General features: G+C 50.0%; 1 protein-coding gene across 12 annotated transcripts in view; it reads left to right on the top strand.

Annotated features, from left to right (window-relative positions):
* The window catches only part of LOC144822569 (interferon-inducible GTPase 5-like), a 249,435-nt gene extending 242,917 nt beyond the window's left edge, over positions 1–6,518 (top strand). For all 12 annotated transcript variants that reach the window (XM_078680264.1, XM_078680257.1, XM_078680256.1 and 9 more), the window contains one exon: positions 4,961–6,518. In XM_078680264.1, the coding sequence (XP_078536390.1) occupies positions 5,011–6,234 (1,224 nt within the window). In that variant the 5' untranslated portion in view covers positions 4,961–5,010 and the 3' untranslated portion in view covers positions 6,235–6,518. The remainder of the gene's footprint in view (positions 1–4,960) is intronic.
* Positions 6,519–16,344: the final 9,826 nt, after the last annotated feature.

A 16,344-nucleotide genomic window follows, 5' to 3' on the forward strand; every position in this document is an offset into this window, starting at 1 on the left:
CAGTGAGCTAAATAACGGTGATGGATCAAGCCCTGATCTTTGGACTGGGTAAGAGTGGTCTGCTTAATTCAGACACTCTGTTCATCACCACGCCCTTTTCTGAATCGCTTTTGGCCACTATAGGTGTGGCAGGGTATACTCAGACATGAGTCCCTTGCTCACTGCTCCATCAGGATTCAAGCAAGCCGGGCCGACGAGGCTGAAATGCCAGAAACCGGTCCCCGGTAGCTTGTCTCCTTTCTGGTGAAGAATTGGCTTGGTAGTTTGGTCTGCCCTGTTCCCATGATGCACTGGGCCAGGGACAGACTAATTTGCATATAGCCAGGTTCTGAGCTGGGATGGGGCAGTGAGCTAAATAACGGTGATGGATCAAGCCCTGATCTTTGGACTGGGTAAGAGTGGTCTGCTTAATTCAGACACTCTGTTCATCACCACCCCCTTTTCTGAATCGTTTTTTGGCCACTATAGGTGTGGCAGGGTATACTCAGACATGAGTCCCTTGCTCACTGCTCCATCAGGATTCAAGCAAGCCGGGCCGACGAGGCTGAAATGCCAGAAACCGGTCCCCGGTAGCTTGTCTCCTTTCTGGTGAAGAATTGGCTTGGTAGTTTGGTCTGCCCTGTTCCCATGATGCACTGGGCCAGGGACAGACTAATTTGCATATAGCCAGGTTCTGAGCTGGGATGGGGCAGTGAGCTAAATAACGGTGATGGATCAAGCCCTGATCTTTGGACTGGGTAAGAGTGGTCTGCTTAATTCAGACACTCTGTTCATCACCACCCCCTTTTCTGAATAGCATTTACGAAGGACAATGAAACAAGCCAATGACAAATATGGACAAAGAGCGGGCGGCGCTTAAAGTCCATACTCGAATACAGCATGCCTCGCAGCGCATGCGCTGCCCAGGCTCGACCTAAAACTGGAGTGCTTGAAATGTGGATGAGCAAAGGGCTAAATCGACTTGTAATTTCATTGTCCAGTGGCCTTGCATAGCAACAAGCTTTCTACAGCATCTAACCATGTAGCTTTTAGCAGAGCCCAAATAGCCCATCCAATAATAACAAACATTGGCAAAGCCAATAGGTCTCAGCAATGCTACAGTTATTAGCCTTTTCAATGTGAATATCCTTTAGCCATTTAGTCTAGGATCACTTCTGCTTTTCAGCATTACTAAAAGTCACTCAAAAAAGCACATTGATACAACAGAGCGCTCCTTTTGTTACATGCAAGACCAACTGGCTGCTAAAGTTAAGGGGGTCAGGGAACAAAAGAGCTAAATAGAAATGTACAATCTGTCTTAAAATGAGAAATATATGAGCCTGAAACATCGAATCTAGCAGCTTTCCCTAGGACTGCCTTACTGCTTAAAGTTTAAAACTCTGAATGACTATTGCTCTACACTGTTAGATATGAATAAAACCTACAAACAGTATCAGTTTGATTAACTTGTTAAAAATGGAGCGTAAGTAATCTGCCACATGCAATACACATGAACTGTAGAACCTATAGACGATACGCAATGTAGTTTACAATGCAACCAGGAGAGTGCACAGCACCTTACAATCGTCATACACATAAAATAGAATATTTTGCTATTTTTAAACAACATACAAATCGCTTCATATGTTAAAAATGTATGTATCGGTGCTACAGTGTTCGATCCACCAGAAATAGAGTTTTTTTCAACTTTTTTACCAGGTTGTTTTTCTGTTGAGCTGTATTTTTTCATTCATCCGCCAGGTGGTGTCAAAGGCCATGCAGAAAATATTTGCCAACTGCTGAGGTTAATAAAAGAAACAAGCAACAACAGGGTAGGAGTAACCAGCGACAGGGAAAACAACAACAACAAGCAATGATAGGCAGAAGGTGCAAGCAGCGATGAGGGTGGGGGTCGGATCAAACAGCGAAACGGAAGGGAGTTAGGGGACAGAAAAGCAACACCAGGACATTAAAAAAAAAGTCCTCTCACTTTGAAGTCAGAGAAACAAAAGTAAACAGACGCCCTCGAAAAACAGTGTCTGACATTTGAACTTGGTCTCTGAATGCACAGCAAATGTGATGAGATAAGAACAAGATTATGAAGGCCTGTTCACAGAAACGTAGCTCTGAGCGGGTGAAAACGCAAGCACTTTTGTGAAGTGTTCAAAACAACGAAAAAAGTAGTTCCTAAAATGGGAGCAACGATGGATAATAGTAATTGGTCCATGCTATCGGGGAGGGCTAAACACAAGAAGAGGCATGACACATGCATGTCATGGACAAATAGAAAGAAATTACTTGGGAGAAACGATGAAGCCAGTAAATGGGAAGTCTATGGATGAGCTGAAGCCCACATATTCAATACAACAGTCTCATTGAGACAGCACATGCCCAGACCTAAAAAGAGCAGAATGTTTGCTTTGTGTGCCGAATTAACAGGTGCTGCAATGAGCATTGCCCCAACTGATGAGTAATTTTAACAAGCCCATCATTATAGTTTTCATCAGAATCCTTTCAGGTGTTTCCAAGGGCATCAAGAATATTTTTGTATGTGTAGTGAGACACAGATAGTTTGTGTTATCAAATTTATTTGGCTGGAAGTACTAGCTCTGTTGCATTTACCAAACTGTGTTATCTTGTTTTTCTGAAGATTTGCTTAGAGACTATTGCTATTATAATTAGGGCTCCCGGTTTTATGGTATTTATTTTTTGGCGATTTCCGTCTGTATTTATCCATATTTATTTTTTGCTAATTTTATCTGTATTTATCCACATTTATTTCGTGTTTTGTGGAAAAATTAAGCTAAAATTAGTATATTTCTACATTTATTTAACAGATAAATCTGCACTCATGCTTGAGTCTCTGCCAGGTTTTAGTGCTGTGAACAACTGCAGTAGATAAATCAGTGCACTTATATGAAAATATGCAAATTTCAGTATCAACCTTGTGCATATCTACTGCTGTTATTAAAACCTCTTTACTAAAATTCCTTTCTTTTTTATACTCCTTTATCTATTAATCCACACATCTATTGGCCTGGCAGTCATGGAAGACAGTATTTAGAATTACTCAAAGAGCTACACAATTTCCGTTTTTATCCACATTTAAAAATCAATACAGACAAGAAAATTTATGTTTTCTGTCTGTATTTTTCTGGAAAATCTGTAAAAATGGATAAAAGGGAGCCTTAATTATAATGCAGTTCTAGGACATTCAGTATTATTACAGGGTGGCTGAGAACAAACATATCAAATATTCATTCCCTGGGTATTTTAATGTCCTTCTTTCATGGCTGATTCTCCGGATATAAAATCACTAATGCTCTAGCACCCGATCATATTGAGTGAAAGCCTTTCTTCTGATTCTAATGCTATCCATATCCTCCACAGCCACTTTCCTCTTAGACTGTTAGTGTCATAATACATTCTGTGAGACAGGACCACAAGCAACCCCAGACCAGTTCCATACATGGTAGACCTCATCAGGAAAGAAGAGCTTATTTCCTGGGGAACAGTGAGCACTTGACCCTTGTCTGGGCAAATTTTCCACCCATCACTTTTTATGTGTCTCTGAGCGACGTTGTTAGTGCGACGCATATGTCCAGTCATGGTTCACGTGTTACTGTGAGACTGGAATATGTGCACCCTACTGAGAGGGCCCAAAAAGGCTGAAACTGGTCTGGAGTTGCTTGTTTTCCCCTTCATAGGGGAGCTGGCCTGGCGGATTGGGCTGAACTGCTTCTAATGGAGAAGGACCAAGGCTGATTTGTATATGGATGTGTCCTATCTGAACTGGCATGCTTGGCAAAGAAATGATGGACTGGAATGCGGCCAGAGTAATTACCAGTGAATGAGATTAATTAAAGCATTCCACCAATCACTTTCTGTGCTCCGAAGGGTAATAGCTCTCAGAAATGTTATCTGCTATTACAAGACCTGGAATCAACACCTTGGAACGTATGCATAAGACCAGAGGGCCCTGTTAACAAAATTAGCACCCAACATAGCAGCCATCATGGCTGAAAGAAGTGACTACCCACATATTAAAAGTGATAATCTTTCAAATAAATTCTGAAAATGCTGCAATTCTCCATTTGCCTGATACATTAGTGATTATAAGAGCCGCAGTGAACAATAGCTTTGTGTTGCAGTCTAGAAACGTTCTTTTATATGTTCATGGTAAATGTTCTCTGTTCTACTCTCCCGGCATATTTATGAGTGCCTTGCGTCATGCTTCCACCACGCAACATGGTACATGCGTGATGCAAATCTCCAAGTCTGATTTATGAAGCCACGCAAAGCCACCATGCGTGTCTTTGAATGGTTTCAGAAATCTGGAGTAAGGCAATGCAGCGCAAATCGCTGCGTTGCCTTACTGTGCGCAAGGAAGGCGTTTTATGGGCATTGCGGTGGGTGTTCCCACGCAACTCTTATTCTTTTTGATGCATTACCAGATTAACAAGGACTTGTAAATCTGGGAATGCGCAAAAAACATGTGCCTCCCTAGGAGAGGCGTAACAAGGAGAAATATCTTTATTTCTCTTCGTTTTTTACTCTTTCCATGCGTGCTGCATTTTGCAACACACATAGAAAGAGGAAAACATCTCAATGACTTGGTTTTGTGCAGGAAGGTGGCCCTTCCTGCACAAAACCAATCCTGGTGCACAAAGGATCCCTTGCATCATGGTGCAAGAGTGTCTGTGTTGGTGCTAGGCAAACAAAAAGGTGCCAGCGCAGGGGGAAAGGACAGGAATGTGCCGAATTGGATAAATACAGCGCAGTCCTGCCCTTTCCCTGTGACTCAGGACAGCAAAAAAGGTGACTTGCTGCACTGCCCTACACCACAAAGGTAATAAATATGGCCTTACAAGTTCACAATTATATGCCCAACATTGTGTAGCTGTGGTCACATCTTTGCAGACTGTTGGACTAAAGCAAATGCCACAGCTAACAGTAGATATGTTTTTGTTCTATTTTTCAGCACGACTGAGGTTGCTGATCAAGCATTTGAGAAGAAAAAGGAAACTTGGGATGGCAAATAGCAATCCCGCTGATGAACATGAGGCTTTTGACATAATATCTGAAGAGGAAATTGAAAGGTTTAAGAATGCCGTAGAGGAAGGTGACCTTCCTAGAGCAGCTGCAAATCTCATGAATTCCTTGGATTCAATAGAAAATGCAAAGCTTGACATCGCCATCACTGGAGAGTCCGGTTCTGGGAAGTCAACTTTTGTCAATGCTATAAGGGGCCTAGAGGACGAGGAAGAATTTTCAGCTGTAACTGGTGTAGTAGAGACAACAATGGAACCAACTCCCTTTCCGCATCCTGTGTACCCAAATGTGACTGTGTGGGACTTGCCAGGAATTGGGACTGAAACCTTCAAATCATCTGAGTATCTGAAGCAAGTTTGTTTTGAGCGCTACGATTTCTTCATAATCATTGCCACAGAGCGTTTTAAATCTAACCATGCTAACCTTGCCCGTGAAATCAATAACATGGGGAAAAAGTTCTACTTTGTGCGTTCAAAGGTTGATCAGGATTTGGATGCATCTAAGAAACGTCGAAAGTCTACTTATGATGAGGAGATGATCATGAAGGAGATCAGGAACAACTGCACTGAATGTCTGAAGAAAGCTGGTGTGGAGAACCCACGTGTCTACCTCGTGTCAAGCTTCGAGCTTGATAAATTTGAATTTGAGCTCTTAGAGGAAACCTTGGAGAAGGAGCTCCCAACCCACAAACGACATGCCTTGCTCCTCTCCCTACCAACCATCTCCATAAAGATATTGGAGAAGAAAAAAAAAATGATGAAGAAGCAGCTATGGATGGTAGCTAGTGCGTCTTGTGCGATGGCTGCTGTTCCCATCCCAGGTCTCTCCATTGCATGTGACCTTTTAATATTGAAGAAATACCTCTCAAAATATTGCAGGAGCTTTGGTCTGGATGACGAGTCCCTAGAGAAACTTGCCAGGAAGGTAGATATTCCTGTGGCTGATCTGAAATCTGTCATCAAGTCCCCACTGGCTAAAGAAATAACAAGTGATTTGCTGATCAAATTGCTTGCTGGTTGTACAGTGTTTGCTGTAGCCACAGCAACCGAAGAAGTGATGAGGTTTATACCTGTACTTGGTTCATTGGCAGCAGGAGGTATTTCCTTTGGAACTACGTACTACATGTTAAATACATTTCTGAATGATCTCGCTGCAGATGCGCAGAGAGTACTGAAAAGGTCAATGTTTGGAACAGAGGTTTAAGAAAACAACAAGTGGCCGGAATTCTGGGCGCATTTCCATTGTAATCTGTAGTAATGTTATTAGGAACTGCTTCAAGAAGGTCATGGCACTCTGAGTTGATTTGGGATATCCCGCCAATGTATTGCAGAGTGTATGTTATCCCTTATAATACATGGCCACACCATCATATCAAATCAGATGAAACAAAGGTTGCATTTCAGAATGAGTAGCAAAATGGGGGGTGGGGGTGAAGGCTTTCTTTCTTGTAATGAACTGTATGCAAAAATTAAACATGTTGCCTAAAATCTCTAGTATCAACAGATCACTGTTTGTTGTAGAAAAACAACAGTAAGCGCAAAAAGCCAGATTTCTTTACATTTTTTTTGGGGGGGGGGTTATATAGCGTGAACTTGGACTGAAGGTATCAAAGCGCTTTACATGAGCACCAATTACATTCCAGGCAGAATTTTTTTTTATTTTTTTTGGTTGTTTGATATGCTCCTTGATCTGCATCTCACTTTGACTGCTGGTTCTGGGAGCAAATATTATGACATCGTAACTCAACTGTAGTAAGTTATTAGAACTGACCAGGTACTTCAGGTTTTTTAATACAGGGGTCTAGAGATATTACAACTCTACTGTAATAAGGACATTTGGGACAGGTTTCTAAATTGAGATCATAGGTATCCCTGTATTATATATAGGAAAAAGTATCCTGCTTGAACATTTAAGGGATATTACAAGTCAGTAAAGCGTTCCATGACTTTATAGAAGAACAATGCAGAAGACAGAGGTCTTCATATGGTATTGGAACTTCCAATATCCTTTGAATGTACAACAGAAGGTATTTTATTTCTTATAATGCACTGTCACACCATCCCACAACCCTCTTAAATCATTGATGTGTTGCACTTTCATATGTAATAGATGGTACGGTTGCAGACATGGAGAGTAAACACATAATCTGCAGTGTGAAATTATACACATAGAAAAGCAGTTACTAACTTGTTGCAAAAAGATTTCAGAATTAGTATAATGTAGTTAAGATTTAAAAAAATGCAGTAGTCCAGAAGAATAAAAACATGCAGAGAGACTGTGTTTGCTGTACTGATCCACAGCGCAAAAAACATGTTGCCATAAACATCACCTTTCTGCTGATAACGGACCAGAAGTATGAAAAGCCAGTAGTATTTTACATTGTTTAAACTGCACCTGTAATTATGCTCTGTGGCTGCTGGCTCTGGCATTATAATAAAAATTGAACTGTAATGACTTTTTACAGTTAAGTATAGAGGTAATTTCCTTATTACCGGTCACTAGAGATGCCTGATTCGACTGTAACAAGAAAATTAGAGATGGGCTTTTATACAGGGATTGCTGGCTCCCATGTATTCCACTAAGCTACTGATTAATTCCACATATTTATATTGTCATGTTCAGATCAAAATAAGGGCTGACAGATGGTGCCATCCTGAGGGACCTCGCATGCCAAATTAAGAATCGTCCATCGGCCGTGCAGATAGCTCTCTGTATTGACAGGAACTGCTATTATGGCAGTCCCTGTCAGTGTAGGAAAATATTGATAGATGGTTGCATCAGCCATGATGACCGGTTGTCAGACTTTTCAAACTTTTTTTGTTGTTTCAAAAAAAAACTTGCAAAGCAAGAGGTCGTTTCCAGAAAACAACAAAAAACGGGCCACACTCGGTGGAAGGCTTTTTTCAAGGTGCTGGAAGTTTTCTTCCAGGGTGAGAGGGTCATTATTGTGTATTTCCTGAACCTTACTGCAAGGGTTTTCTTGACCATGACTGAAAGGGAAAAAAAGTGTCTTTGTATTGCCCGCCCTAAACATGAGGGATGGTGAAGAGTACTTCCTTTGATGGAACATACTCCGTTGGAGGGAGTATTCTGTCGACAGTGCCAGTGGGGGCACTGTCGGCAAAATGCTTACAAGTCCACCTGACTCTAAATGAGGCTGGCAGACTAAGGGTGTGGCAGACACGGCACTTAGTTGCGTTTCCGACCAAACTCTAAATCAGGTGCTAATGTTGGGGCCCACCAGGAGGGTGGGTGGGGGAGAAACCGACCACAGACACAGAATTATGGTGTGACAAAGGCTGCTTTATTGGAAGCAGGTGCGCCTTACAAAAACAAAACCTTGGCCTGTGCCGATCAAAACTAAACCTCACTAAATATAGAGTACCTAACAACCCCCCACTCCCTCCCCTAAATGGATCTCCACGAATCTCAACATAACCACCAAATTCCACCTGCAAACTGCCACAGCAAGTAACTAACTATAACTTGACATCCGTCTACCCCACCCCATGGCAACAACCCAGGCCTCCTACACTTAGCCCCCTTTTTGGACTAGGAGAAACGCCAACCTCTTGTATTGCACACCAGCACCTGTTCCAGCGACACGAAAACCTACAGCCATCTGTTCCATGATGCACCGGCTCCCAAGAAAACCCCTCCGAACAAAAAAACCCTCACACCGACAAAAACCCCTCCAATTACAAACCTAGCATTCAAAAACTCCAAAAAACAGCCTGCTTCCAGGTAAAAAAAAATCCCCTGGGGACCCCCTGAAAACAGGGAGGGAGGGCAGGAGAAAACTTGTGAAACAACCCCCTGCCGGCTGCTGTGTCACTGCCACCGAAATGGTGGTCAGTGACGCAAAATGGATGGTCTTAAACCCTCCCAGCCCAACCAGCCCAATCACCAGCCCAAGGAGAGCCCAAGATCCTCCCGACAGCCCAAAAACCGCCCAAATCCCTTCGTGGTGCTGTCAGCCTTCCCCCCGTCCCGCCCCCCCCAAAACCCCATTGGGGCCCACCAGGAGGGTGGGGGGGGAGAAACCGACCGCAGACACAGAATTATGGTGTGACAAAGGCCGCTTTATTGGAAGCAGGTGCACCTTATAAAAACAAAACCTTGGCCTGTGCCACTAAATATGAAGTACCTAACAACCGCCCACCCCCTCCCCTAAATGGATCCCCACGAATTTCAACATAACCACCACATTCCACCTGCAAACTGCCTCAGCAAGTAACTAACTATAACTTGACATCCGTCTACCCCACCCCCTGGCAACAACCCAGGCCTCCTACACTTAGCCCCCTTTTTGGACTAGAAGAAACGCCACTCGAAAGCCGCCTAGAGACTTTTGACCCCCCCATAGGAATCCTGCCCCCTCGGATACCTGCGCACCCCCAAAGCTAAATCCAGGGCCTCCTTCAACTGGACTATGTACAGTTCCATCCCATTCCGGAGACAAGTGTACCCCGTCTTCCCTGAAAAAATACACTGCCTCGTATCTCAGTTCAGGATGCTCCATCCTACCCACACCTTCCCTTGCACAAAACTCCTTCATCTCCCTGTTGATCTTACGCCTTGCCCTATCTATGGACCCTGGCCGCTCCGCTCCCCGCCAAGCCCTCCTGGGAATGAACTGAGACCATATAACGTGGCACCCTGCCCATTTCCTCCGTATCTCCAACAAGTCTCCCTTCATTTGTTTGACCAGAGCCAACCTCTTGCACAGTACCAGGTCATTCTCCCCTAAATGAATGACCACCACATCAGGACACACCCCCCCGTACCACATTGTTCAACAACGGCATCAACTCGTGCCAACGCATCCCCCCTTACCCCCGACAATGACATCTAAACAATCATTCGTCCAGTTCCAGATTAAGTCTCCGATGCCTGTCCCACTCCGCCCTCTCTGCTCTTTTGACAAAGGAATGTCCCACAATGTAAATGTCCAACACCGCCGCAGCCGGCCCCGCCACAGCACATGTAAAGACACACATGTAAGAGGGCGTAAAAACTGCCATGTCATTGCGCCCCTGCTACCCCCCGCATCCGGACATACGTCTTGTAGCAATCCGACTTCCACCGTCCCAATCGCTTAACGTCCTCCGTCCCCCACCCCCTCCATGCCGCCTCCGTCGCCGCCCCTATTCTAAAGGAATGTGTCCCGAAAGCCGCCGGGTCCTCACCCATCTGCCGCAGGGCATGCCGCAGGACCCACAAAACCTGAGCCGCTGTCACCCTGCCTTCACCCCCGACCAAACAACTCCCCCGCCAACGTCCCCCGCCCGGCCGCCAACCTCCGTCCCCACAGCGCGGGACAAACCCCTTCCAGATTCCCCGGCCCGAGCACCACCCACGTCCCCACCCCCCGTTGATCAGTCTTGGAGCGCCGCAAGCACACCGCCACCTCCCGCACTTGAAACTCCACCTCTTCCCACAAAACACCCCCCGGCCCCCTCTCAGAGCCACCAGTTCCGAAACCTGAAACGCACCAAAAAACAACCAAGACATGAGTGTGGAAAACAAAGTAGCCTCCCCCCCATCACGACAAATTGACGGCAACGCCGTTAACAGGCACCCCAACATGTCCTCCGTAATGGGCCTCCGCTGACACACCCGCGCTCCCCGCTCTCTCGCCCAACCTTCCAACAGCCTCGCCCCCAGCTCTCCCGCCAACGGAGGATAACCCCACCACAGCTTTCCCATGAATGCCACCGCCAACAACTTTCCCGCAATCGTCACCCTCGACAAACCCTTGTCCATCAAAGCCAACATGAAGTGCACCACCTGCCACCGGGCCCCCTGCCTTACCGCACCAGACCGCCGAAATTCCTCCCAAGCCTGAACATACGCCTTCCAGGTGGACACCGCCACTGACGCCCTCACCAATTGAACGACCCGGCGTCTCCCACCGACCACAGCTCCATCGGCACCGGAGTCTTGTCTGCCTCCGCCTCCGTGGCTAGCCCATGGAACCTCTGCCACTGTGAACTAGACAAAGCATCCGCAATGTCATTGTCCACCCCAGGCACATGGCGGGACTGAAATAAGATGTCATGCTCTAAGCAGCGAAGCACAAACACTCTCATCAGTTTCAACACATGCGCGTCCCGGGCTGACTGCCTGTTCACCACCTGCACCACGGACATATTGTCCACCCTGAACAAGACCCGTTTATGAGCCAGTTCCTGAGCCCAAACCAACACCGCCACCACCAAAGGAAACCATTCCAAGAACGTAATGCTGCGGCCCCCGGCTTGCCAATGTGGCAGCCACTGCTCCGCGCACCACCGACCTGCCAAATACAAGCCAAAATCACCAACTCCCGCCACGTCTGAATACATCGTGACGTCCCATTCCCAGTCCTCCGGGGGCGCCATCGGCACCCCATTGAACCGTCCAAGAAATGCCAGCCACATCCGCAAATCCTCCTTCGTCCCCGCCGAGAAGCGCACATGATGATGCGGCAAAGTCAGCCCCGACAACGCCATACCCAGTCAACGACAGAACGTACGCCCTGCCCGCACCACTCGGCATGCAAAATTCAGGTGCCCCAACAACACCTGCACCTCCCGCACCGTCACCTTCAGTTTGTCCAGCATGCCTCTCACCAACGCTAACATCGCCGACCTCTTGTCCTCCGGCACAGGTCGGCTGAGTCGAGCTCTATCCCGAGAAAGGACAGCACCATGCTGGGACCGTGCGTGTTCTCTGGTGCCAGGGGAACACCCAAGTAAGCCATCAGGTCCGTAAAACCGTCCAGTTGCTGCTGGCAATCCGTCGAACCGGGCCGCCCCACCAGAAAGAAGTTATCCAGATAGTGCGTCACCGTCTCAGAGCCTGTGCGCCAGGAAAAAGCCCACTGCAGAAAGGAACTGAAACGCTCAACGGACAGGACATCGAGCACCCCATGGGCAGCGCTTTGTCAACAAAATGCGCCCTTCAAATTGATTTCCCAACAACTGGTGATCCTCCGGGTGCACCGGGAGCAGCCTGAAAGCCGACTTAATGTCGCACTTTGCCATCAAAGCCCCTGTCCCAACCGCCACCACAATCTTCCGCGCCACGTCCACCGATGAGTACGACACCGACGCGAGCTCGGCCGAGATGAAGTCATTCACTTAATAGCCCTCTGGCCACGACAAGTGCTGTATTAACCTGAACTGCCCCGGCTCCTTCTTGGGCACCACCCAAGGAGATGATCAGGTTTGGCAAAGGCAGGTCTGCGAAGGGGCCCACCATCCGGCTCTCCTTCACCTCTTTGAACAATTTCTCCCGCACGATCCCCTTGTGCGCATTCACCGATTTCAAGTTGTCCGCCCAGCGTGCAATCCGTGGCCCCTCATAGTCCAACCGAAAACCCTCCCGGAAACCCTGCCGCAAGACGGCCGCATCCTCCGCCCGCAGGTAGGCCGCCAGCAACGGCTCCAGCCGGTCCAGCCAAACTGGCGTACAAGCCTTTTCTCATGGCTCCCGTTCCCCCCGTTCCCCACCCCGGCCCCCTGTCTGATTCCCTGTTGCCGCAGGCTGTTGACCCAGGGGACCTCCGACTCCCCAGCGTCGCACCACTCGGTGCCTTCTGCCGCATTTTGAGCACTCATGCCGGAAACAGCACACCTGTCTGCCGCACGCGCCCTTATTGAAGCAGGCCCCGACCGAGTTCTGCCCGGCGCTCTCTCCCTGCCCCACCCACCCCCGCGGGTCGGGCGGGCTGAAAAGGGGCTCGGCGCGAGCGGGAGACCGCTGGCCGTATAAATGGTGCGTCCGAACTTCGCCCCACCCTTCGTCTGCTGGTACAAATCTGAGTCCAATTTGCCCCACTTCGCTTCCGGGTCCGACGCCATCCGCGCCCGAAACTCCTCGTCATAATGCGACCACGCGAAACCGCCGTATGTCACTTGCGCCCTCCGGACCACATCCATGTACTTGAACAACGCTATGGCCCTGTCTGGATACTTCTCGCAATATACACTAGCGTATATTAGAAATGCCGCCGACCAATTATCAATCGTCAGCGGCACCTTGGGGCGCCTGGCCAACTCCTGTTCCTCTTCCTTGGACCCCTCAGCTCCCTGTGAAGGAGCTTCAACAGCTCCACGTACTCCCCCTTCCATATTTTCTCCTTCGTCGCCAGCGAGAGATGAGCCCCCAGCGGCTTAGTCACCCCCATATACGGTAGCTTGCGCACTGGAACCACGCAACTCTCCTTCGCCCCAGCGGCCGACTCGACCGGCTTTGCACCGTCCGCCCCCGTGCCCCTCTCGTTGCCTGTCCTGGTGCTCCCAGACGCTACCCCCTCAGACGGCCCCACCCCGTCCGGGCCCACCCCTGTGTCCTTCACATAACGTCCTTTCACCAGCCGCACCAGGTCCTCCCCCCAGGCATCCGTACCCACCGACACTTGTGCGCAGTGCTTACTGCCCAAGCCACACCCGCATCGTCCCCAACCTTACCTGGCATCAAGGTCGGCATCCGCACCGGATCCTGCCGCCTAACCAGTGGAGCTGGGGGGGCCGTCACTCTGGGCGCGTCCAGCTGTGGTTGTACCTGCAACACAGTTCCAAAAGCGTTACTGCTCCCTCCTACCCCTCCCTAATATCCCCCTCTTTCTCCGACTCCCCATCCCCACACACTTGCAACCCCTGCAACTCGCGGCCGCCCCCTAGGGACTCCAGCCGACTCAACCCCGCCTTCTCCCTGCACACCCTCATCAGCGCACTCAAATCCACGCTCTCTCTCCGTTCATCAGCCACCCAAGACCCAGAAGCAGTCTCCACCGTGTTGCCGCATACTCCCCTACCCCCGGCAGCCGTCTCGACCCTTCAGGGTGGGGCGGTCGGGGACCCATCGCCCCGTCGTCTCACGTGCTCCCTCGCTTGGTCCCTCGTTGAAGCGCGACCGCCCGTACAAGGCAGAGCCGGCCCATCCCCTCGGTGGAACGGAGCCGCAAGCTGCTCACCCGAGCGCCTCTCCCACTGCTCCTGCCAAGGAAAAAACGTGGAGTCCAGCATGCCGGGGTAAAAACGACCCCCCATTCCCCTGAATCACCCCCTCGCCCCATCCCCCCTGGAGCCCCCTCCCCCCCTGCAGAGTGTCCCCCCCTTCTCACCGGACACTCTTGCCACCCACCCCTCGATACTCCTGGCCCCATCACCCCCACGCCGCCTGCCACAACTCCCCCACCCCACCCCAGGCCCCCCCAAGCTGGCCCCCCACCCCCACCACACACCCCCCAACCCCATCCCGCCTCACTCCGTCCCCCTATCGCCAACCCCCCACCCGTCACAGCCAAACAACCAACTCCCCCCTCCACCCTCCCTCTCCTTGCACCCCCCCACGCGCACCTCCCCCCACTCCACCCCCCTCACCCACTCTCGCCCCCCTCCAGCCCCCTGCGGTGAAGGTGACCTACTGGGACCCACCATTCCCCCCTCCCCCCCAGACGAAGACCCCCAGTCCAGCTCGCTCCCCCGCCCTCTCTGCCCCCCACCCCCTCCTCCCCCCCTTCCAGGTCCGATTCCTCGATCAACAATGTAGACCCCACCCCCCTCTCTTCCCCAGGAGCCTCCACCGCCCCCTGGTCTCCACCGCCCAGCATTTCACCCCTTGCCCCTCTCCCTGCGGTACCGGCACCCCTCCTTCACCCCGTCCGCCTCCACAATCCCTGCCTCCCGCCCCCCTGCATCACCGACAAACTCCAAACTGGGCCGACCCCTCGCGCCTTTCACCCCCCCGCCCTCCGCTTCTTCCCGCCCGCAGGCTGCGCCACCCGGCCCCGCCGCCCGCTCTCCGCTGCCTTCCCGCCCCTCCCACCATCACCACGAGCCTTCCGCAGCTGAGACCGCGGGGGCTCGCACGCCAGTACAGCTGCCGCGGCGCCGCTCGCAGCGCGCGGTGGCGGCCTTACCTGCACTTCCTGCCGCACAAGGTCCAAGCGGCCAGCTTCCCCCAATAGCCTCAAGGCCTCCACAACCCGGGGATCCTCAAATCATGCCATGCTTCCGCGCTCACCACTGCCATCGCTTCGTGCCCCGACCGCCGGTCAACGACTAAGACACCACAAACCACCACCAGCCACGAGCTCCAGACCTCCAGGTACGCCACAAGCCAAGCCAAAAAACTCATGAAGCAACTCCCTGCCGGCTGCTGTGTCACTGCCACAGAAATGGTGGTCAGTGACGCAAAATGGCTGATCTTAAACCCTCCCAGGCCAACCAGCCCAATCCCCAGCCCAAGGAGAGACCAAGATCCTCCCGACAGCCCAAAAACCGCCCAAATCCCTTCGTGGTGCTGTCAGCTTCCCCCCACCCCCCTCCCTCCGGGCCCCAAAACACCCCGGGGGTGACAGGCCTCCCGGTAGTCGGCCGCGACCCCCCCACAAAACCCCATTCACAAAGTGTGAATGGGAAATCGCCGTCATGTTTCTTTGCTGTAAACGGTAAACAGGGGAGATGTTCTATGGACTTTAGACGAGGGAAGAATGTTATTACTTTCAATATGCCTGGTGATCTGGGTATTTACCAAAGTGTGCAGCATTTTTCCCAGTGCAGGGAGTAGTGTGGTAGGACTATAGTTGCTCAGGATTAAAGGGTCAGTATTGTCTTTTTTTTCTCCAAAAGTGGCATCACCAACACCTTTTTCCAGGCAGCTGGCATAGTACCCAGTTTCAGAGATAAATTGAATAGGACGTTAATCTGCGGATTTATGGAGACAACTGCCCACCTCAGTGTAGGTGGGCATACATAAAGAGGGTGGGGGATAGATTACATTTTTAGAATTTTTAGTTCAGACTCCGCAAGAGCGAACCCTCTCAAAGGATGCTTGAAGGGAACCTTCCTTCTCGAGCCTGACGTCATCGCTCGATCTTAAAGATGGAACAATCTGAGTATTCTGAAAAGGCCCCTAAACTAGGCTTCGCCTCCCTCCCCCAGTTGCAACCATAAACAGGGAACACCCTTTCAAAAGTGCCAGACTCCCAGGTGCCCTGTGGTCAAGCCCACGTGCAGGAGTGTACATTCTTGAGACAATGCTTCCTCATTTGTCTTCCTTATTCCAGTCCTTACAAAATGATAATGTCAGAAAGCAGAGATACCAGGCCACAGGGAAACTAGCAAGGAAGAGAACAGCACATAACAAAAAGCCACAGCACTATCTGACTGCCGAACACCAGGGCCCCGTCAATGGGTGACAATGACCAGAACCTGAGAAACTAAAGTATTGGGAAGCCCCACCTCCAATACAAACTGGAGTGGGACAAAAAAGTGGGTGATGCTTTTCAAGAGGCTGCATAGTAATGTTTACCCGGGAATC

This window comes from Lissotriton helveticus, chromosome 3_1 (genome assembly GCF_964261635.1).
Source record: "Lissotriton helveticus chromosome 3_1, aLisHel1.1, whole genome shotgun sequence".
NCBI classification, from domain to species: Eukaryota; Metazoa; Chordata; class Amphibia; order Caudata; family Salamandridae; genus Lissotriton; species Lissotriton helveticus.